At 38.9% G+C, this 24,379-nt stretch overlaps 1 protein-coding gene across 1 annotated transcript; it reads right to left on the minus strand.

Annotated features, from left to right (window-relative positions):
• Positions 1 to 5,177: 5,177 nt before the first annotated feature.
• ghrhrl (growth hormone releasing hormone receptor, like) lies at positions 5,178 to 24,159 on the minus strand (the record flags this gene model as incomplete). Its single annotated transcript, XM_083888182.1, has 14 exons — positions 5,178 to 6,086; positions 6,956 to 6,997; positions 8,530 to 8,659; positions 10,110 to 10,201; positions 10,505 to 10,574; positions 10,825 to 10,885; positions 12,750 to 12,903; positions 13,073 to 13,205; positions 13,284 to 13,387; positions 15,558 to 15,649; positions 16,562 to 16,669; positions 16,988 to 17,093; positions 23,582 to 23,785; positions 24,139 to 24,159. The coding sequence occupies 14 exons, from the start codon at positions 24,157 to 24,159 to the stop codon at positions 5,985 to 5,987; spliced, it is 1,419 nt and encodes a 472-aa protein (XP_083744308.1). The 3' UTR covers positions 5,178 to 5,984.
• Positions 24,160 to 24,379: the final 220 nt, after the last annotated feature.

Raw genomic sequence — 24,379 nt, forward strand, 5'->3', positions numbered from 1 at the left:
AACACACACAGACACACACACACACAGTGCATGTCTAAGCAGGCAGAACAACAGAGGGGTAAGAGCAGGCTGTTATTAAGTTCATCATCCCTCAGGGCTCTGTCTGCACAGAACAAAAGAAACTGGAACACAGCTGCTCTTCAGCTAAAGTTAACTGTTTTTGTCAACTTATAACGTCACTTATGTTAAAGTGTATAAGTTGCAGCGGTGTTTAAAGAACACATTTAAGACAACAAACAAAGAATAATCATAAAGAATACTGTGGGACAAATTTAAAGAATCATGATGTAACTCACAAGTTTAGTAAAAAAAATTAAAAAGACTTACCCGGGATAGATTATCCGCACAAAGACACCGTAGTAGTAGATGGAGACACAAATCGATTTCCAGATGTGGAGGAATAAGCGCCTTGTGTTTATTTGTTCTCCAGATGTGCTTCATGCAGCCGCAGCAGCTCTAACTCTGTGGTGTCACAGGAGGGAGTGTGGGTTCACAGCACTGTAGTGACTCCACATCCTGCTCAGGAATTTCCCATTCCACACAAGTCCCAAAACCAGTGCAGAGAAAGTGCTGCAGACAGACAGACAGACAGGCCTGCAGGCTGCTGCAGCTGCAGGAGGAGGATATAGCCATTAGCCCTGCTCTGAACCCTGACGAAGAGGTGAACCCACTCAGTAAAACTATAATGATGAATAAATTCCATTCAAATTCTAATTAAAAATACTTTATTTGGCTGCAAAAAAACTTGAAAAATGAACACAACAAGAATAAATTATTTTATCAAGCAAACAACAGAGGTGGGGGACTCGTCACATGACTTGACTCAAGTCTGTCTTAAGTCTCAAATGTGAGGACTTGAGAGTTGCTTGACTAATGTTGGTAAAAGACTCGACTTGACTTAGACTTGAGTAAAAAATGACTCGAAATGACTAGACCTATGGAACAGGAGTTGCTTTTCGTGCAAACCTGGCAACCAAGCGACACCAACGCCACTACATGGAATTCCATTTGATAGGAAGTCTGTCAGTTACCAATGCTAGTTGACGCCTTGGTGGGTCAAAAGTTGGTCATGATGATAAGTGCGCAAAGTATTATTTAGCCTAATATTTAAAATTAATTTCCATGGTTGAATATATGCCTAAAGTTAGTATTCTTTACATTTCAGGCTCTGTAGTTATGCAGTGTTTTCTATAACTGATGAAACTCTAGCAGTTCAAAATGACTGTGTTTTTAACATATTTGATTGATTGATTGATTGATTGATATCTTTATTTCGATCATGTAAACGACAGTGTAAAAAAAAAAATATATAATAATAATAAATAAATAAGATAAAATAATAATATAATAAGTGAACAGAAAAAATGTATACACAACATCTCATAAGCAACGCAGTTTACATGAGCGAAAAGGAGTAGGAAGATGTATAAACTTATCTAATCCTACCCCTATAATTTTAACTATATGTTCTAATTAAACATTTTACACATTACACATTTTAATCCAAATAGTAAGTAATCAAACACCTTGTGTGAATTATTCAATGTACCTCTGGAGAATCATTTCTTTATGTATCTTTTTAAACATGATTACACTCGAAATGTTTTTGATTTCAGTACTCATATTATTCCACAGTTTTACTCCACAAATGGTGATACAGAAACTTTTCATTGTTGTACGAGCTCTACCAACCTTTAGATTTGATTTCTCTCTTAAATCATAACCTTGCTCTCTTTCATGAAACATTCTCTGAATATTTAAATGTGGAATATCATCATCATAATCTTCTATATTCACAGACTTGCAATTGCTTGATTTAAAGCAGAGACTCGACTTGCTTGATTCTTGCAAGAATGAATTTGGACTTGCATAATGTGGGACTTACGCTCATCAAACATCTTTGGTTTTTCATTGCCTTGGAGAAAGCCTTTTACTTAAGACACGGGGCTTTACAGAGAGACTGCTGCTTCTTCACTGGGCAAACAAGATAAGAGTGAGTGTGTTTTATGTTCTGAAGCAGGAGCTTATTATGCAAACATAGAAGAACCACATGCTTTTCGGTTTACAAAGGCCACTGTAAAGCAGCTGGGAAAGGCAGAGGAGTCGTCTGTTTGTTATGGTTCTGCAGAGATGTAATTTAGCACAGAGATTAAACTATTATCATAGATTCATAAATCTTAATTGTTTTACTGGAACTCAAAAATATACACTATATTAAGATTTCCAGCCTCCCTCAAATCTGAAGTATGAATATAGAAGAATCGTTGTTCTGTGTTTTATTATTATCAGAATCATGATAAATTCATTAAAGGTAAAAGTACAAAATCATTCAATGTTCAAGCATTTAAAAAGTAAAAAGTATTGGTATTTGTATCAGCAATACTGACCCTGCAATTACTTGGTATCGGATCGATACCAAATTTTGCACAGCCCTACTAAATTTGTATTTCAGTGAACTGGACAAGATATTGCTCATAGATTAAAGCTCACATAGAGTGGTCCTGTTGCACATATATGTGAGTTATGGAGGTCTACGTACATATATTAAGTTGTTTTTATGGTCAAAATCCTCCTAGTTGATGTAAACGAGCCGATTGAAATCTGTCCTTTTCGAATCGCTTGTCAGTCGCGCTATTTCAGCCGTAAATCTCGCTTGAGAAGACAGAGTGTGTTGTGATTGGCCAGCCAGCGTAGAGCCTGCCCACCTGTGTTGTGATTGGCCAGGTATCTGGAAGTGACGTTATCTATCACGTCAGCTCTCAGAAGCGCAGCTCCCTCTCTGGAGCGGTGGATGCACTGCTACTCATTATCAAAACATTGTTTTAACAGTGTTTAAAAATAGCTTCTTCACGACTCCCCGCCGCAGTCCCTTTATGACTTTAAACCGGAGTCAGACCCAGAGTCAGAAGACACTGTTGCTCGTGAAACACCTCCACAACGGACGTTATTCTTCTTCTGCGGTTCAATGTACGCAACCGGATGTGCCCGGACTACTGCCCGGAGCAGGACGATCGGTTGTTCAGGAGAACCGCTGCTTACGTAACTATTACGGGATTTTCAGTGATCTCGTTGAGCCCTGAGATTACAATAAAACACAACGTTCTCAGCAATGGCTGAACTGTTTGTTTCGAACCGTCAGGCTTCATAAACAAGGTAATGACGCAGATACACACCAAAAAAAGCAGCGATAATAGGAACTTCCGGTCTAGTTCCGCTTTAAGGGGGAAAACATGAGTCATTGTGCAGATTTTTTTCTCAAAACTACTTTATGGATAAATATTATTCCAGTATCACAGTATCTGCAGCTCACTTGACCACAAAGACGGTCATGACTTTCACTTTTCACACTCAGTCATGTTGACTGGCTGTCAAGTGAAGTCATCTTCCATATGGTGAGTGTATTTGCAGAAGGCCATCGTGAAGCTACAACAAGTAAAACATTTTTACAGGGCATTAAGAGAGAGAGAGAGAGAGAGAGAGAGAGAGAGAGAGAGAGAGAGAGAGAGAGAGAGAGAGAGAGAGAGAGAGAGAGAGAGAGAGAGAGAGAGAGAGAGAGAGAGAGAGAGGCACAAGAAGGAAAGCAGCAACACTCAATGCAACCAGAGAAAAAGGTGACCTTAAAAGTAACTTAACAGTCTAGAAGCAACTTATACATTCAGTTTAAGGCAAAATGTTGCATTTACAGTTCACAAACAAAACTGCAAAAATGTTGTCCAAAAGTTACTTATGATGACTTAGCTCATTTCACAATAACACATGAAAAATACATTCTGTATATAGATTATCTAGTTATGGTCAAAGCATTTTTTTTATAATACATTTGTAGTTAAAGCACTGATCGATGAATGTTATGGTAAATTTATTTGTAAAGTTTTGTATTTATATGGCACTTTTTTTTAGTCTTGTGGGCCCATATTTGTCATACTTTTTTTTATGTAAATATTAGCATTTTCACTCAATAGCTTCCTGTAGGTCATGTGACCTAAAGACTCCAAATCAGTGCAGAAACATAGTACTAGACTGCCTAGTCAATGCACACCTCTTTTAATTCCATTTTAGTTCCTCCCATATTTATATATATATATATATATACAGTATATATATATATATATATTATTTTTTTTTGTACATGTGTATATGTACATATTAGCATTTTTGCCACTCAAAACTGCTTTACTCTACAGTTTTGCCACTCACACCCATTCACACACACTTGCATACAGTGCATCTATGTGCATCACTTGTCTTTCCTACCCATGCACAACTGTCACGTGGGCAGCAACGTGGGATTAAGTGTGTCTTGCCCAAGGACACATCGGTATGTAGACTAGTGAAGCTGGGAATCAAACCAACAACCTTCAAGTTGAAAGAAGACTCCCTCTACCATTTTGTTAGGATTTTTAAAAAAAAGTGTTTTGGGTGAAGCATGAAGCAGTTGACCACATGACATGACTGGATTGACTGTAACTTTTTTTTTTTTTTTTTTTAAATACTGTGACGTTGGTGTAAGCAGTATGTAATCAAAAATATGCAGGTTTCCATTACAAGCTAAGAATAAATAAACAAGAAAGATATATACACAAACTTACTTTAAATTAAATTAAAAAGTATTTAATTTGTGCCTATGATGAGGGAAAAAAGATACAAAGCTTTTAGCCTCCATGAAATGCTCATGAAAATTTGTGGTATGCTTTTTTTTTTTTTTTTTAGTTTTGCTGCTCACAGACAAACACAGACAAAAACATTATGCTCCTTGGCCGAGTTAATGATAAATATAATAAGCTGCAAAAAGAGTGTAAACATTACAAGACCATCAAGTTAATTTCTATATGTGCTGCACAAGGAATTACAATCAGTCGTGCTTCCCACATTCCAAGATAAGAAATCACTTAATTTGTATTTTCACTTATTATCCTGAGGGTTAATCTTATACACTGCCCTGTCCGCTCTGCAAATCAACTCAAGTAACTACACTCAACTACATTTCCTAGGCTTCATCTAATATTGAACACAAGCAAAACAAAATGCATGATCTTTCACAGAAATCTACCACAAGCTGAGTGCCCTCATCAAAAGTTCTCTCTGGATTGAGTTTGTCAACTGTTGCAAGTATCTTGGTATTTGTGGCTCGACTGCTCAACTTTCGTTTCACATCAGTACTCTGCTCTCTAAAGTCAAATCGCTTCGTTAATCATAACAAATCCTCATGAACACGCTCAGCTAAACAGCTTCGGGTTAAAATGACAGTCCTTGTTTACAGATCTTGCTCCTAAAATCCTCCGAATGTCATTCACCACGCCGCCAATCGCTTTGTCTGCAGCCTGTATTCCCTGGTCGTTGGCCCTCTCTTCACTCTCGCAGACAAACACATTTGATTAAAAACCCATTGGTAAAACTCTCTCTCATTTTCACTCATTACTCAATATCCATAGCATCAGTCGTGCTCTTTGCTCCAGCAGCCTTATTAACTATACTCATCCCCAAAGCCTGCACTGTGTTTGGTCGCTCATCATTTCAATGTTCTGCTGACGATAAAACTCACTTCATTCATTCCACTCTCTTCATTTAAAAACTTAGTGAGCACCTGCATTTTGTCCTTTTTCACTTCATACATGTAATTGCTGTGAATGGTTGAATATTGTCTTGTTGTTGATGTGTCCCTTTTTCTGATGTGTCCTTGTTTCTGTGCTGCCTCTTGGCCAGGTCAAAGGTCAAATAAAATGAATAAAATACAAAATACTGTAGTCCTTCTTTAACTTGGCCACCTACAAGGACATGTCCAATCTGTCCATGGTTGACATGGGATTTTAAAACCACTCTCCACCAGAAGGTCTACCTCACACACTTTTCAATGAAAACACTCCAAGGATTCATGGTGCACGGCTGACAGCCACTGGGAACTGCACAGCCCAGTGGAGACAATGACATACACAGAAGCGATGGACAGTGAAAGCACAGCTAAAATAAAGGCAGATTCAAACACTTTAGAACGGCGTGTCCATCTGGCTGCCCTTCGCAGCAGGTGACACCACACCATAGCTCCTCTCCTGCCACCTCAGCCATTGCATGTGGACCTCTTTCTGGACCTGTCACACACATACACACACACACAAGTTCATATAATTATGCAAAGGCAACATTGCACCATGGGTACTTGCCTTTCTGACCTTGGGTTAGTGAAATATAGACTACAATCCGTCGTCTTAGTTTAAAAAGACTAGTGCTTTACGACCCGTTTCCTTTATATCACAGAGATCAAAAGAGTTTGTTCGTAAGGTATTTGTAGTAGTAACGTCCGAGAGTTTATGCCTCTGTTATCAATCCTCGTCTTACAATAACACAAATGTTCAGCTATTCCCTTAAACTTCAAAAACACAACTACGTCCTTAAAACTAAACCTAATACAATTACTTGTGTTCCTTGTGGGGATAAAGTCATTTTGTTTTATATTAGGTATTTCTGAAGTATGATGTGGTTTATAATCTCGACTTATGATCAGTGAAATGTTGATGAATGAAATCACAAATTTCCCTTGGCATCAGACAAATATCCATGGTTAAACTAGAGTTGTGCATTCACCATCATCTACACATTAATATAGACATAGATCATATCAACTAATCCATACACTATAACCCGTGCAGCTCTAGGCAACTGATGATCATGGTTTTTGAATCATTATGTAAAACATGGAGAGTTGCTGCCCTCAGACTGTCAGGAGTTGACCTCCCATTAATCATGGCGGTTACATTAGCGACCCAGGTCCTTCGCTTGTGCAACGAGGAGAAGAGAAGTGGAAAATTATCAGGCGTTTTTAAGCCCCGACAACTTTAAACCACTCGCCCCTCGCTACCATATGATCTGGCTCCACAGACTCGTTATGCGACGGAGAGCCCGTAAATTATGTGTGTGAATGTGCCGAGGTTAATGTTCGAGTGGTGTGGCTTGTACTGACCTCTTGATTGAGGAAGCAGTAGAGAATTGCAACGAGGAGCCCCTGTAAGAGAGATGTACTCAGTCATTGAAATGTAGAGTTTATCCACTTTAATTAAAAAAGATCACTCACGTTATGGAGACAGCTTAGAGCTGACAGGCTGAAGAATGAGCGTTCAAAACAGACCCATTATGTTCTGCTTCCACTAAGTGGAACAATCTTGATTTATGTGTGTGTAATGCACTGCTACAAACCATCAAATGTGCATGTAGGAGAGCACTTTTGGTTGTTTTTATGTCACATCTAAGCAGGAGAGGCGGAATAAGCGCTGGTACGTTTGTGTATATGTAAGAGTGTGTAGGGTAGAGGAAGGGAAAAGTCATAGAGACAACACTGTTTTGGTAAATACTCTATAGTCCACAAGGGATGCTATAATTTCTGTCCCCCTGTAGGTTGGTGCAAGTCGGAAGTCAGCTGAGTTTTTTATGGTATGAATGACATTTTAAAGCTGTAACTGCAATAAGTGACATTTTCCTTAAAGTAGACATATTATACCCTATTTCTACAAGTTAACCTAGTTCCCTGGTGTCCTAATGAACATGTCTCTAACATGCTTTGGTCAAAATACCTTAAGGATGAAGCACCACAGCAGTTCAATCACCCTGCCAAAACAGCCCTGTTCACAACGGTCGGTTTTGAGTGCATGTCTCTTTAAATGCAAATGAGACACAGGAAACTACGTCAGCATCACTGAGGCTCCGGCAGCTAACAGCAGTTAGCATTTGGAAAAGCCATCATGTGCCAACTCTAGCTGGCATATTACCGTCATATATAAAATGTATCCACTGGACACGTTAATCCTCTGAGGCTGGAAGTTTGTGGAGAACTCTGTGCTGCACTGTGGAGCCAAGAATAGAACACTTTGCGGAGTTCCGCTCTTCAGGATACTATTGCCCTCGCCTGCACTCTCACGTTTTTTAGGGACAAAGCGGAGCTCCACGAGACAACAAATCCAACTCTGACAAAAACAAGAGTTGAATCATCTTTTTTCACACTTACTACAAGAACTGCTTTCAGACATTTTTTCCTCAAACAACGCAAACGTTACTCCCAACATTTTTCAGGAATCTTTCTTCCAGCAACCTTTGTCTGCCACGTTTGACCTTACTGACCTCCACATAACTGTTAACATGATACCAGAATAATCTAAGAAGGCAAATATGCAAACTCAGCCTGGCAAATGTAGGTGTATATTTTATGCATGCTGAGGTTAGCTTTCAGATCAGCCACTGCCTTCAGAGAATTTCAAGTTTACATTTTAATTGCTGCTGTGTCACAGCTAAATGTCACCTAATGGCGTATTTACACATTTGGAAATGAACATTTAAGAATACATTTATACATGTGCATTAAGAGCAACCTATGCTACCTACCAAATTTAAATCAGTGGTGTAAATTGAATGCATGGATTTTTCAGACTCATTTTAACACATATTAAATTCTGCTTTGTAGCACAAAGGACAGAGTGTAAGTGTGTTTTCTGGGTGTTACGAGATATTGCTGTCACAGTATTGAGTGTTAGTCCTCTTGTGTACCTGGAAGGATCCCAGGCAGAGCTCGACACAGAGCCGCAGGTTAACGCTGGCATAGTCGGGCAGAAAATTGAAGAACATGTAGTGAGTACCGAACAAAGGGATGAGGAGGAGCGTGGACTTGGTCAGGCGTCTGTGTCACACAAGCAAAAGAAAACAAGATTCAGGAGATGAAGCTACCTGAGGGGGCCATTCATTGTACATCTCATTGGAATGCTGCTCTGGATCGCACCATGCATACAGACGCGCTAATCATCAGGTGTCAATCAAGAGGATACTCGTGTTTGTGTTTGTGTTTGTGTGTGTGTGTGTGTGTGCGTGAGTGAGTGAGTGTGAGCATAGCTTTTGTTTGTGAGGGGGGGAAAAAAAACGCAACAGCAGCAGGTGCACGATTCCAAGTGAGGATATTAAAATATGTATGTGCAGGGAAACATATTAATCAAGCTGGTGCTATTAAGTCAAGGATCAATTAAGGGTAAGTTTGGTGTATCTCCTTTATAAGATGAGGCTATGCATGATGTGCCTCATTAACGTCGGCCAATTAGTCAGTCCATTTCCATCGCAAATTCAGATCAGTCTCATGGGAAGTTGGAAGTAGACGTGGCCGGTCTGACTCGTCTCTGGTTTGATGGTGACTGAATGAATTATACATTCTCCACGGAGTGGTGAATCAACAATCTCCACACACACACACACATCTGAACATCAGATTAAAATATTTAACCCTTTAACACTTTTTTTTGGTGCTCATTTTAACCATTAAAGGGCCAGAAAATCCTATTACACACATATTAAAATAGTGTATTAACAATTAAAAATGAAGAAAAACAACTGTAGTTGTGCACAAACACCACTGTGCGTGTTAAATTTGACATTTGAATGGTATGAAACATATTTAAAATAACATTTGTTTGACTCTTTGTCTCAATGTCCAAAAACAGGCCAAAAAATGGAAACTGATGTACAGGCGTTTTTCTCTGGTGACACTGATTCATCGGCTTCCTGCAACAGTGTGAGTGAATTTACCGTAATAACTAGAGCTGCAACTAACAATTATTTTCGTAATCAATGAATCTGTCGATTATTTTCTCGATGAATCGTTTGGTCCATAAAATATCATAAAATGTTAAAAAAAATGTTGATCAGTGTTTGTCAAACCAGGAAATGACGATGTTCTCGAATGTCTTGTTTTGTCCACAAACCAAAATGATTCAGTTTTAATGATTTCTTTGTTATGTGGATCAAAGAAACAAAGAAAACATTCACATTTAAGAAGCTAAAACAATCAGAAATCTTGTTTTAATCATGAAAAAAGCTTCAAACCGATGAATCGGTTATCAAAATAGTTGACAAATATTTTAGTAATTGCTCAATTAATTGCTTCAGCTCGTCTGCGATACACTCCGCGTTAAAGGGTTAATAGTTCACATAAGAAGGTCACACGTGGACACATCTTTGAAATAAGACGAGTGAGGCTTTAGCACATTTGATAACATTTTAGTTGGTTATTTCTGGCCAAAATGCACTCATGAGTAAACTAAACAACACAGTGTCCACAGCTGTGTCTGCAGCTAAAGAATTACCTGTACTGAGAAGAGTTATTGAACTGGATGAGTCGAGGATTGAGCTTCTGTATCAGGATTCTGATGATGTTCATGAAGAGCATGAAATTGACCTGTTAATAGAAAAAAAAGCAAGAATACAAAATTAAGAGAACAATGTACAGCTTCAACGAAAGGTTTCATGACAAATGTTGCTCACAACAATGTGATAATCGAATGTCATTGCAATAATACGGGCAGTCGAGTGTGTAATTGGACATGACTGCTGTGAAAGGATTGTGTAAGTGCACAAAAGACATTTTTGCACATCCTTTCTCAGAAATCATCTCCGGAAAAAAATCTGCAATCTGCATAAGAATTTATAATCTGCCATTTTGATCACTTTGTTTATTTCGGCACAATGGGGGGTTATTTACCGCGATAGACACAACAATCGGTCCCTTTATGATCCACCAGTAGGGCGAGTCCTCGTTGATGTCCCAACATCTGTGTGGAAAGACATGCAATATGCACTTTAATCAGTCTGCGCAGGGATCATTTCCAGGGTGACGGATAATGAATTCAGCTGACGACAGAATAAAAAGGGCAATCTCATAATAACAATTAATCATAGTGGTGAGGACAACATGAGGGAGACTTAGAGAGCAGATGGTGTATGTGATAAAAAAAAAATGCTGATAAATCTGCTACAGTGTCCTGGAAGTTGTTGTAATTCATAACGGAAGTTTATACAAACTCTGTGTCCTCAAAGTACAGCCGTGTTCCGATCCACAGGGTGACGAAGAGCACGGGTACGCCTGCAGTGAGACAGAAAACACCACACTTAATTATCATTCATTAATGACAGTCACCAGTTTGCTGGCTGAATGTGACATTTACTACTAATAATAATAATCTGCATTAATAGCTGCAGCAAAAAATGCTGTGTTAATGCAATAATATCAGTTTGCACATACAATATGTGGCGGTTATATAACTTATACCTGTACATGTAATTATTTAGCAAATACATGGGAATGTAAGTCTAAATTCAGTTTGTCTGTTATTGTAGATGATGACACTGTGTTTTTGTCTCTACATACTTAAGTTTAAGTCTTTTAAAACATCCAGACATACTGAGACATCTCAGTATGTCTGGCTTGAGTCATCTGATGGTTTTGAGTTATCGTACACGTAAGGTACAGTAAGATATTTAGAAGAGAGCTTCCAAAATAATCCATTCTGTTCTAGAAAAAGTACAAATGTTTACTGGAGTGGAGACTACAAATAACCCAATGCACAGATTTGTGCACTCCACGAGGGAGAAAGCAGTCTTTCAGAGCATCAAAATACGGATTCCGGTGCAAATGCATCTAATTCACCGAGATCAAAAATAATAAAACAACTCATCCCGTACATAATGTACCAGGTGGATAATAAACAGAATAACAAACAGAAACACACTTCAAAGAAGAAGAAAAAAAAAACAGCACTTTGACAGCAATCCCAAACAAATGTCAGGCATTTTCACATAAAAACTGTTGTTTGTGGAGATTTTAGCATGTATAAAAATGGAGAGATAAAGCTCGGGACTCACGTTATAATACAAAAGCATAATACAATGTGTAACATATACATACAAGATATATACTGTGTACAGTACTGTGTAAAGGTTTTAGAGCAGGGTCGTCAAACTGGCCAAACTTCATAATGAAAACATAGCCCACGACCACCTCTTCCTATATATTTTAGTAAAATATCTATGATAGTAAGAAGACATTTAGTTATAATTGCCACATTATTAAATGTATCTATTCATTTTTTTAATTTTAGATTTATTTAACTGTTTTGTTTTTTGGTATTTATAGATTTATTTTGCATCGTAAGTGTTTTTTTTATTGTGAATTATGCATCATCACATTAAAGCACAAGCACTTTCACTTTGAAATTAAGTGAGATAACATTATGAACGTTATATTACATCATATTAGGTTAGAATTACAAGCTCGTATTCCCCACACACTGCTGTGTCTGGTTTTTTCTCCCCTCTACACTCTTCCAAAAGTTCCAAAGGGTTCCAAAAGTGTTCTTCTACAAGGACTGTGGTTCTTCCTGGAACCATTTGTTTTTCAAGGGTTCTTGGTAACACTTATGGTTCCAGTAAGAACCATTTTGATCCAGAGAACCCTTTAAAACCCCTTTCCTGAATTAAGGGTTTTAAAAGGGTTCTTGGTAACACTCAGGGTTCCAGGTGGAACCTTTATAAAAAGGTTCTACCTGGAGCCAAAAATGGTTCTACTATGAGGACAAGCTCAAGAACCTCATATGATTCTACTTAGCACTTTTATTTATTGAGTGTTACCAAGAACCCTTTAAAACCCTTTATTCAGGAAAGGGGTTTTAAAGGGTTCTCTGGATCAAAATGGTTCTTACTGGAACCATTAGTGTTACCAAGAACCCTTGAAAAACAAATGGTTCCAGGTAGAACCTCAGCCCTTGTAGAGGAACCCTTTTGGAACCCTTATTTCTAAGAGTGTAGGTCCTCTCAATCATTTTTCTGTTACTACTACTAAACTATTACGTTTCTAGCATTTCCAAAAGTGGAACCAAACTCTCAAAGTTTAGTCTGCAGGTCAACGAGAAACAAATTTCAGGGGGAAGCTGCATGTCAAGGTTTCTCACCCCATCCGAGCAGACTGAAGCACCACAGACACCGACGGCTGTGATAGAAGGAGGAAAGCAGTAGGGAATTCAGATAAAGTGCCTCCACCAGGAGCCAGAAAAAATTTGCCATTACACAGTAGTGACAGAAGACCACAGAGGCTTTACAGGTGAACTAGACGGGAACAGAAACAGGAAGAAAGAGGACAGAGAATGAATCGTAAGGAGCGGTTAGTAAAAGACAGGAGAGTGATGATGATGATGATGATGATGATGATGAGGGTGAAGTGTGAACACAGGAACTGCAGGGAAACCTCCTGCTGTCAATATCAACATCGTCTTACAGTGGAGAGGGTGCAGTGGTTGGTGTCGTCACTCGAGAACAGAGCAGCGTCCTTTATAAACACGGCCACAGATTTCAAGATAAATGTCATGAAAAGCTGGATGTGAATGAAGTTCCTGGCACAACGTAGCCTCCTGTAAGGGGGGAAAAGGCACATTCAAATTAGGTATAATTCAGTCTGGATAATCTGAATGTATCAGTAATCTGGTTACCTTAAGAGCAACAGGATTAACACAGCAACAGCCAGCACCGCTAATGAAATGCTGTAGCCGACAGTGTAAATCAGCTTCACAGTGGCAAAGTATGATTCTTCTGTCTGAAAGCAAGAGGAAACAAGTGATTTTTAGATGTTTTCTAAATGCTGTCTTGGCTTGAATATGTATTTAATGTCCTAAAAATGAGAACAAATCCCTGAATAGTTTAACACAGGATGTTTCCCCCCCCGAACATTAGACTCCTGAATCAGCTCAAGCTTCCACATCCACATTCAGAGCTTGTAATTAGTGTCTTTCCACCTCTGCTTGTGGAGGACTTCCAAACTTTTTTCAACCTCAATACAAAAGATTCTCTGAATAGCTCTAAAAGTGGTTTTCTCCACTATTATCATCCCAAAAAAAGTAAATGAAACTCCTTGTCTCCCTTTTGTGAAACAGGATAATTTCACCTATTACCTCATGGGTGACATTCAATTTAACTTCTACCTTGAGAAGGTATTTTCAGCTGCATTTATGTGTTCTTTTCTTGTCTCTAGAGGCAGTGAATGAGCAAAGCCTATTTTTAGAACCCAACAATCCAGGAAGAAACAAATGCAAGTACGTAGGTGGCATTTTGTCTTCACTGCAGCCTGACACAACAATATTTTCGATCATGTTTTTTATAGTTCAGCTTCAGAATTCTTTCTCCTAGATCAGTTTTGCTCTCTTTGGTTTCATGTCACTGTGTTGTATCCCACTGGGTGACCTTTATTGTTGATTAAAATAAGAAAGGCTAGGCTACAGGGAGGGAGGCACAGACAACATGGAAGCAACAGCTCAGAAGATTTGAAACTGTCAAAGCTTGAGTTTGTCATTTTGTTTCTGAAACACTGTTTTGTCTGTTGAAATTCCCTTTACGTCCCAATGAATGCATAACAAATATCCTATGCCCGTCACTCTCACACTGACTTGTGTACCTCCACAGTTAAAATGCTATAATGTTAAATGTTTTCTTGCAGGTGATTCAGACATGATGACATCAGTATAAAGTCGTGTCGTGAAGGCGTGCTCACAGTGTTCTAACCGTAAAGTGGCTTCTTGCTGTTTTCTTAAAGAGCTTTATGTTCTCTCAGGCTGTGTTTAAAGGTTGTTTTTATTGCAACTTATGGTGATTTTTTTTTTTTTATGTTGATTATTCTGCCTCTGTTTAGTCTTCATGTAAACGATTTTCTATGACACATACTCTGGGCTACACCAGTGTCGTATTCAGTCATCTTGCTTTACTAGCGCAACGTTGCTGTTGCCTTCATTTGTCTGGAAATAAAAAGGATTTGCTGCCTGTGTGCAATGCAGTTATGTTGTCCCCTTCCCTATGGGTCGCTTTGGTCAACCCCTGAATATGACCCACAATTAGTGAGGTTAGGGTTAAGGCTAAAACCCATGTATTAACCCCAAAGTACAATGCTTTAACCACTAATTGAACTGTCTGGTGCCAACCTCATCGAAGCTACTTGGTTTGTAATTCCTGCACACGACCCATAGTTAGGTTTTGGTAACACTTTAGAGTAAGGAACACATATTCACCATTAACTAGGTGCTTCCTAACATCCATATAACTAGCATACAAGCCCTTTATTAGTCAATATTAAGCATGTATTAATACCTTAGGTAGGAAAAATCTTAGCTCATGTCATAATAGAGGTAGAATAAGGTTATGTAGAATAAGATGTTAAAGGTGCCATATGTAAGAATGTGGCCAAAAACAGTTACCACATTCAAATTCAAAATACCGAGGTCTTTTAGGTTTCGTATTTTGATGTAACTGGCAACCCATGGTTGCTCATCAGCTGAGACTCTACTGACTGCAATGATTGGTAGAAGGAGGTAGGTGGCGCCACATGCCAAAACATGATTTCAAAACATAAACATGATTTGCAAAATATATATTTTTAATGCAAATATTTTGGCTGTACTGTTGTTGTTGGTGAGTTCAGTTTTTTTATATGAACATTATTCCTGAGTTTCTGTGACATATTAGGAGGATTTTATGGCCAGTTGCTTTAGATTTATTACATAATGCACCTTTAATATGTGCTTAATATGAACTAATAAAGGGCTAGTATGCTACTTATATGCATGTTAGGAAGAACCTAGATAATAGTGAATATGTGTGCCTTAATATAAAGTGTTTTGTTGAAGGACAGTCTCAACCATTCCTACTGCTCTCCCCATGTTGCCAGTCGACATCTGCACTCCCAGTGTAGAGTCTCTGACCTCTGCAGCAACTCTCACCTCAGGAATGTCATCATCCACACTGCAGGCGACATGGTACGGTGGGAAGGGCACGGACCAACCTCCACTGGTGCAGTTACGGCTCACTGAACCTGAGGTGAGAGGTTAAGAGATCAAGAATTCAACATGGTCATGAAGACGATTATGTTTGTTTGTTTCTCGCCAGAGAGAATAAAACATATACGGGTCATAACAGCCCATGTCTCCAGGGAACGGTTTGTTTCTCCAACAGAAGTAACACTACCAGAGGACAGTTGTAATTTTGGACGTAAGTGACGCAAAGCTTTGCCATTCACAGACATTCATGGTTCCCAGATGCTCCTTTACACACAGCAGCAGCATCAGGTTTGCATTTGAGATTTATTTCATGGGCTGCCATGGAATTTAGTTGGTGGACATTTATGGTCCCCAGAGGAATAATCCTCCTGTCTTAGTTTACCCACCTAACATTTCTTCTAGCCTGGCTCAGGCTAAAACCTGAGCCAGGTATAATTTGATGTTTTTTTTTCTTTTAACTTCCATTTCCCATGAACTTTAGATTAGATAGATAGATAGATAGATAGATAGATAGATAGATAGATAGATAGATAGATAGATAGATAGATAGATAGATAGATAGATAGATAGATAGATAGATAGATAGATAGATAGATAGATAGATAGATAGATAGATAGATAGATAGATAGATAGATAGATAGATAGATAGATAGATAGATAGATAGATAGATAGATGCACGCGTGGTCGCACCCGCCGTTTCTCAACTTACACGACGTAACATCTGTTCAGATGGTGAAAAAAGACGAGTATAATATGTTATAGTCCTCTCATTATTAAAGGATTTGATAGATAGATAGATAGATAGATAGATAGATAGATAGATAGATAGATAGATAGATAGATAGATAGATAGATAGATAGATAGATAGATAGATAGATAGATAGATAGATAGATAGATAGATAGATAGATAGATAGATAGATAGATAGATAGATAGATAGTCACCTGTGTTGTTCCCAAAGAGGGAGAAGACTGCAGGACAGCCCCTGTGGACTGTATCTCCAATGACTGCATGAGGCCAGCAGACGACAGCATCCCAGAATGGCTGACAACCTTTTCAGAGGGAGGAAAACAAAGGAAATAATCAGACTAGAGTTTCCATGGACGGCACATTTTTACACACTGTCCTACGTTCGAATTATGCTCTCGTGAAAATAAGTAAATCAAATGTAAACAACAATACTTAAAATAGCATTTTTCAAAGGCTTAGCCATGGGATCTTTATGCGGATTAAGATGGGGATGTACATCTCCGAGGAGATAGATTTAATACATCAAGAATCTGCTTTGACAACTGTTAATTCCCAGTGTAGCTTCCTGTACTTCAATTGTACACATCACACTGGTCTTAAAATTAAAAAAAAACACACACCTTCCTGGCTTCCATTATCCTGCGCTGCGATATACTGAAGGCAGAGAAGCTCCTCTTTCTCCAGCTGAAATATGTACTCACATTCAGGATGAAGGCTTGATAAAGCCTAAAGGAAGGAAAGGAGGAAGTAATGGAAAATAGAAGGGGGGGGGGGGGGTGCAGAAATGTAAATTGATGACACAGTCACCTCTCAGTCTGTCGATACATGAAAGGATGCTTAATCTGTATAGAAATAAAAATGGATAACAGTTTAGAAAGACGGTCTTCATGATGTTTTCCCACTGAACCACAAGCCTTTTATGGCAAAATGCACTTCTTTTATGGCATTAAATTAAACAAGCCGCACAGAATAATTTGATTTATATATGTTACATCTATATATATATATATAGAGAGAGAGAGAGAGAGAGAGCGAGAGAGCGAGAGAGAGAGGTGCTTGTGTTTTGATCATAGAGTGGAGGAGGCATTCCTGAGCTGCGATGACTTAAAAGCACAGTGGTGTGTATATGTAATATAATTACGTCGAAGAAGAATGAGGCTTCCAGATTACACAAACACTTATGTAAAAGGTCACAGTGGCAACACACGCCAGTTCACACTGTATCGAGCACTATACTTTGAAAGCTGGTGTTAGACTCTCGGGTCTCAGCCTTACACAGTCCACACTTTTCATGTTACATTGACTACATTTCATGGTGCAAATGAGCCCAGTGCCAGCTGGAACAGTGAGTTGTATCAAGTGAGGGCTTTAAAAGATTATTGAAATGTCACTTAAATTCACCACGAAAAACCACTACTAGTAGTTGTTTTATTTCTTTCTTACAAAAGGTGGTTATATCTCTGTGTATTCTGAGCCACTCTGGGCATAATTTAAGTGGCATTTGCTGTTTTTCTAAAAATAATTTTATGTAAAATGAATCTTAAATTTTGAATCAAAGCAACAGTGTGTTGTATCTACTACTACTTTTAATTTATCTGTGTTTATGTTTGTTCGGCTCTGACGATTCCGATATTGGCTGATCGTAATATCTTAATTTTGGTGAATAATGCACTGTTAAAAAACAGTGTGTGTGTGTGTGTGTGTGTGTGTGTGTGTGTGTGTGTGTGTGTGTGTGTGTGTGTGTGTGTGTGTGTGTGTGTGTGTGTGTGTGTGTGTGTGTGTGTGTGTGTGTGTGTGTGTGTGTGTTTTGAAGCTCTAATCCCAGTTGTGTCTTGTCTGGAAGATGTGCACCAGCAGCACAGATTACAGTCTCAATTAAGTGGGCTGTATTGTGGCAGGGACACTGCACCCATTTTAGTCCTTGTATCAACTCAGTTACATCTCATTAGTGACAATCTGAGGAAAGACAAGTCAATTGTGACGAGAGGAAACTAAAAAGCTTCACAAGCCAAATCCCACTTGGACCAAACAAACACACACACACACACACTCTCCCTCTGGAGACACGGTGAGTCACAGTTACATCCATCCAACAGGACAAACTGGTGACACGGTATGAACATTTTTCTACATGACAGCAACATCTGCACCTGGTGCTATTTCAAAACGAACCTAAATGTCCAACACTTGGTTTGTCCATGCCACTACAGACAAAGAGGGGTTGATTAGTCAATTCACCTCCGGGCTGGACTAATCAACTCAACCTGGCACTGCTCTGCCCTGACGCTGTCCTACAGCTGATTGCCCCAAAACCATGCCCACCTCCACCTTTAATAATGCAGAATAATCATCATGTTGCACTCAAACTGAGAGGAACACATTTAAAAAAAAAAAAAAAAAACAGACACTGCAGGGGATTTTTGTTTTGCTGTTGTTCAAAAAGGGATAAAGAATTTGATTGAGGCAAATTTACATCTTTGAAAGAACACACACTGGAAACGATGGGAATGAAGTGTCTGTACATGAAGATAGACGAGGAAGAAATCGTCAGCCTTCGAGATTTACACCTCAAAACACACCGAGTCCTTCTGAGAACAAACGCTCTGCATTAAAATACAATATTGACGTCATGTCATTTTCTGCAATAGCAACATGCCCAACATATACATGCATACTCTTTTGACATGTTTGTTTGAATGTTTTATCACCTTCATTAGTCTGAATCAACACCTCGCCTAAGGCCTTTTTCCTTTGTCCTCATTGTGTTTCTTACCCGTTTACCATCTCTCTCTTTTTCTCTAACACATACACAAATAACACAGTTGTTGGAGAAATAGCCAAAGCTTGTTTTTGTGCAGAATTATTATCCCCCAAAGAAATAACCCACCTGCATAATAAACAAAACACAGAGAACTTTAAACTGAACACAATTATCCTGATGTAAATATGCAAGCTCTTAGCACCATCTCTCCCTCCGTCAACAAACAGCGCTGGAAGTAACCTCAGGAAATCGTCACCACTCCTCTTTGTTCCTAATGCAATGCTAATAATCTAATGAGAGCTGTTATTGTGCAATTTACTCAGCAATTACTGTCCTGTTCAAAGGTAGACAAGGTACACGCGGACAAAAAAAAGTCAACTTTTAGACTCCGGCAGAAATACAGAAAAATCACAGCCTGCAGTAAGTGTGCATCAAAGTAGGACATAAACAGATGTAAATAGATGTAATTTCCTGCTGAACTAGGTGTGTGTGTCGTTTGGATTTACAGGAAATCAAGCAGATGTGTGAGTGTGAGTGTAGGACAAATGACTCCACATAAGAAACGTGAGCAAAGCTGCAAATGGCAGAAGAGTAAGAGTCAAGACTTAGTGGTTCCCGGGCCCTGAGGGTGTGCGACACACACACTCGTGTGTGATGGGGATGAGACGCTGCATTTAAAAACAGACATGAGGAGGCTCTCTCACACAGTCTGCTGTAAAAAAAAAAAAAAAAAAAAAATGTTCTGCGAGAGGTGAAGCCCATTATCCACTAACTACTCAAAAAGGGGCCATCAGATTTGGCTCACTTTGCAGATGTTTGCCTTCTATTTCTACTAACAGCGAATCAGGTGCACTTTCCACACAGAGGCAGCAATGCTCCAGCACGGTGTGGAAATACTAAACGTGTTCAGTCACTCGAAAAGACAGCAAAAACATAGTTAGATTCCAAAGTTTTTTTTTAGATTCCAAAGTTTTTTTTTACTTTTAGGGAAATAACACTTGTTCATTTTAGAGACAAAAAGACTCGAGGAGTTGTCACCGCTTGTGCTTGTAAAACGACTTCATACAGCCGCAATTCACACGAGCAAATGTGAGCATCAAAGTATGTTTTTGTGCAATAGCTGCAGCATTCGTTTGAATAGATAAACCAGCCTTTTTCACAAGAGATACTGTACACGTGTAATAAATCAATCACAGCCTTACACATGTTAAATAGATTAAGATTAAGATTCCCTTATTAGTCCCGCAGTGGGGAAATTTCCAATTTCTGCATTTTAACCCATCCGTGAGTTAGTGAACACACACAGCACACAGTGAGGTGAAGTACATGCTAACCCAGAGCAGTGAGCTCCCTTCATTCAGCGGCGCTCGGGGAGCAGTGAGGGGGTCAGGTGCCTTGCTTAAGGGCACTTCAGCTGCCGGTTCGGGGTTCGAACCGGCTAGCCCTAACCTAGGCCACAGCTGCCCAAATAGCTTATAAATGAGATAATATAAATGCACTTCTTTTGCTGGACTTTTAATGAGCATCACCTGACTGTGGCTAAGAGGTGTAGATATACATGTGAATTAAAAGATTGAATATAATTCTGCTCATTTCCTTGGTGGAATGTATTCATTTATTTATGATATGATACATTTATTTATATTTATACCCCAAAAAATATCTCGCAAAGCCCAGTGTGTGGAAATGACTAAAGAGAACAAGTAGCTTGACTGCAGACACACGTTTATCTTGTGATTACATCAAACTGCCTGATGTTTCCAACCTTTCCTATTTCCAGTCTGTATGCAAGGCTATACCCTAAAGCTAGGTTTCATATAAAACATGCAAACATTAGTTCTATGGTGCTATAGTCACACTACATAATTATCTGTTGGGAAAGAAATCGAAGAACACAAGGCAACACTCCATCACTGACTGCTTACTGAATGCATTTTGTAGAGGAAGATAAATTATTGTACTCTCGTCTTTCTTTGTGTTTCTCTCGTCTCCTCCTGAGCTAAATATTCTGAAGCTTCTGTTGCACTCGCGTGTGTGTGTGTGTGTTCTCTCATTGTACCACCAGCAGTTTGTCTGATTCTCATATTTCTATTCTGTTATGGAAATTAATAAGGTGGCCATGTAATAATGAATGAAGATATGTTGATGATTAATGTAAAAAAAACAACAACAACAACAACAACTCTCTGTGTTGCCTTGTCACAGCTGAATGACCAAAACAAATTGTACAAATTAGAATGTAAATACAAGTAATTGCGTTAATCGAGTTTTCATTTGAGTGATTTCAAGTGTGTGTGTGTTCATTTTTATTACCTCTTTAAGGACCTTTTCAGGCACAAACACTGACCTTGTCAGGACCAGTAGTCCTCGTGGAGACCAAAACATGGCCCTAATGAGGTAGAATCGGCTTCTCGAAGAAACGTGTTAAGCCTTAGGGATATCACTGAGGATGTGAGGACATGTTGGTGTGATGAGGAAAAGGATTTGGGGCTGATTGGCGATATTGGAGGGAATGGTCGGATTTTTACACAATTTTAATTTCTCATTTTCATTGACAAACAAGTGATTACTGTAAAGAGTAGGTTTTTTTTTTTTGTCTAAAATGGTGTTTTATGGTGACACACATTATATGCTTTGACAAATATTGTAAAATGACAGCGGGCCACATTGCGATCACAACAGAATTTCAATTCGTTGTTCAGCCCTCGGACGGACTACAAGATTTGTTCTTGTTGGATTTGACCCAGGACTCACAGTTGGGGCAGAGTCTGCACCAGTCAGCACTCGTTGGCACAGAAATCTGTTCTCCACCTGACCTCAGTCACAAAACAACAACCTGAGTGGAAGCGGGGGTTCGATCTACTTTAGCCACATAAAAATTATATCGTTTTTCCAATTTGCACGTATACTGTGTACAGATAATAGTATATAGTTCTAACAAGCACAGATATTTATGCCAGAAAACTAAAGAAAATCTTCACAAAAATACTTGAAACAAAACCCCAAAAAAATATCATAATTAATAAATCTTTCAAAATATAACACAATACACAAATTTGCTTTATTGGACCATTCTATCCAATCTGCATTCCTATATGCACTGCTGAAACAATGCATGCACTAAATATTCAATGGTAATCGAAGATAAACTGTCAAAGAAACTTTTGAATTAAAGAAAACAAATAAAAGCATCAGTAACCTTCATGAAGTGTCTGAGAACAAAATGTGGTTATTAAAATTGGCACAAATCCATCTGTGCTCCCAGTGAATGCACAGCAGGTTCACGCTGTGCATTCACTTCCATTAAGTGGAACCATTTACAGTAACGTGTGCACTCTTTTATTCGCAGTCATGCAGCGTGAGAGTGAGCAGCCTGCTGATTCTCTCCTGCATCCTCTCCTTTTTTTTACGATGCAACACACTGAACATAGTCATACTGAGACTCATCACTGGGGCTGCATGTGTATGTGCCAGGCAACACATGCACACAGCTGATTATCATGGGCTAGAATTAAGAAATGTTAAGAATTAAGAGGAGCACATGAATCCCTTTTGTGCATTTTGATCAATTCTTTCTGAATAGAGATAGAACTGTCACAGGTTTTCCCGCACAAAGAAAACTGACAATGAAAGTTAGTTGAAAAAAGAGCAGCTACACACAGAGAGAAAGAGAACGAGAGAGAGAGAGATGAAGTAAAATGAAATCACTCACAGTTGGAGCCAAACAGAGAGTGAGAAAAACCCCTCTGATGTGGAGACAGGACATGTTGACTGTGCTGTTCCCTTCATTCACTGTGGCGCGTTCGTCAATGACACTGCATGATAGCGGATGCTCAGCTCTCTCTCTCTCCCTCTCCAGGTGGGAATAAACCATCTCATCAAGTAAACCAGTTATAATGGAGGAAATACTACATTTATTTTCAGAACAAAAGCTCTTGTGAAAGAATTATTTTGATGTACATAATATGTAATATATAATATATTACATACACAGCTGCAATTTGACTTTTATTTTGTACCTGGTTTAACATGATTTATAGTTTATAAAAAAATAAGTGGATATGTGAGTCTAAAGTTTAAAATTCATCCACCTGCTTTCCCGTCAGTGTGTTGTGTTATTCTGTGGAAGCAGACTTGCAGCTTCAGTTCATGCAGGGCCGGCCCTATGCATTATGCTGCCCTAGGCAAGATCGGTGCCCACCCACACCCACCCTCATCCCTACCGTCCACTGTCACATAACACACATATGTATTTATGTATATACATATAACATACTTATACATATATAATAATCAAGCAATAAAACGCTACATTGTATGCGAATCAACTAGGGCATCAATAGAAAAGCTGTGTCGATGCAATGATGTCGGTGAAGTCATGTGAAGACTTTTCCCTCGCTCTGTGTGTGTGCGCTTGTGTACACAATGCAATCTCTAATTTAGAGTTGGGTACCTGGTCGGTGAGCGGAGGGGGACCAGGAAGCGGTCCCCGCACCACGCTGGGGTCAGAGGTTCCGAGTGTGGCAGCGGGCGAGTCCAGTGGCGGTGTGTACCCGGGTGTGGAGGCTATGCCGTCGAGTGCTTCGGCCCTGGAAGAGGCTACGACAGGGATGAGCGGATCGGGGAAGTACACCTCCGGGTATGGACGTAGCGCAGACTAGAACCGGGTGGGAGAGATCTTAATCACTTTCTGTATTTAGGTATAAGCCTATGTTTTGTTTTGTTTAAATGTCTTTGAGAAGGCATGTTGATTCTTTACTTTAATATAACTAAACATTAATATAACTTGCTCATTATAGTAAAACTGTATTCCTCCGCTGTGTCAACATCTTGTTGGCTCGACTTCGATCTGAAAAAATGAGAAGTTATTAATGGCCCATAATTAATACTACAAGCAAAATTTGTAACAACACAAATCTAAAATCTGCAAAGTAATAAATAACAGTAAACGGAAATAAAAGTAATAAATACAACAAACAGCAAAATAAACAAAACACTTATGTTACAGACTGTTAAATTTGACCCACCCATGGGCGGATTTGTATTCATAAACAGTACATACATATAATTTACACCTGTGATTCTTCTTATAATTGTGACCAGTGTTAGACGAAGAAGCCGCATACGATCAAACTACATATAGTCAAACACATTTTAGATGATTCTCAGGTGATGGCTGAGAGCAGTGATCAAACTGTGGACACACAGGTGAGTAAATATGAGAGGCATCATTGCTCTCATGTTTATTCGT

Source organism: Microchirus variegatus (genome assembly GCF_963457635.1).
Source record: "Microchirus variegatus genome assembly, chromosome: 4".
In the NCBI taxonomy this organism is placed as follows: Eukaryota; Metazoa; Chordata; class Actinopteri; order Pleuronectiformes; family Soleidae; genus Microchirus; species Microchirus variegatus.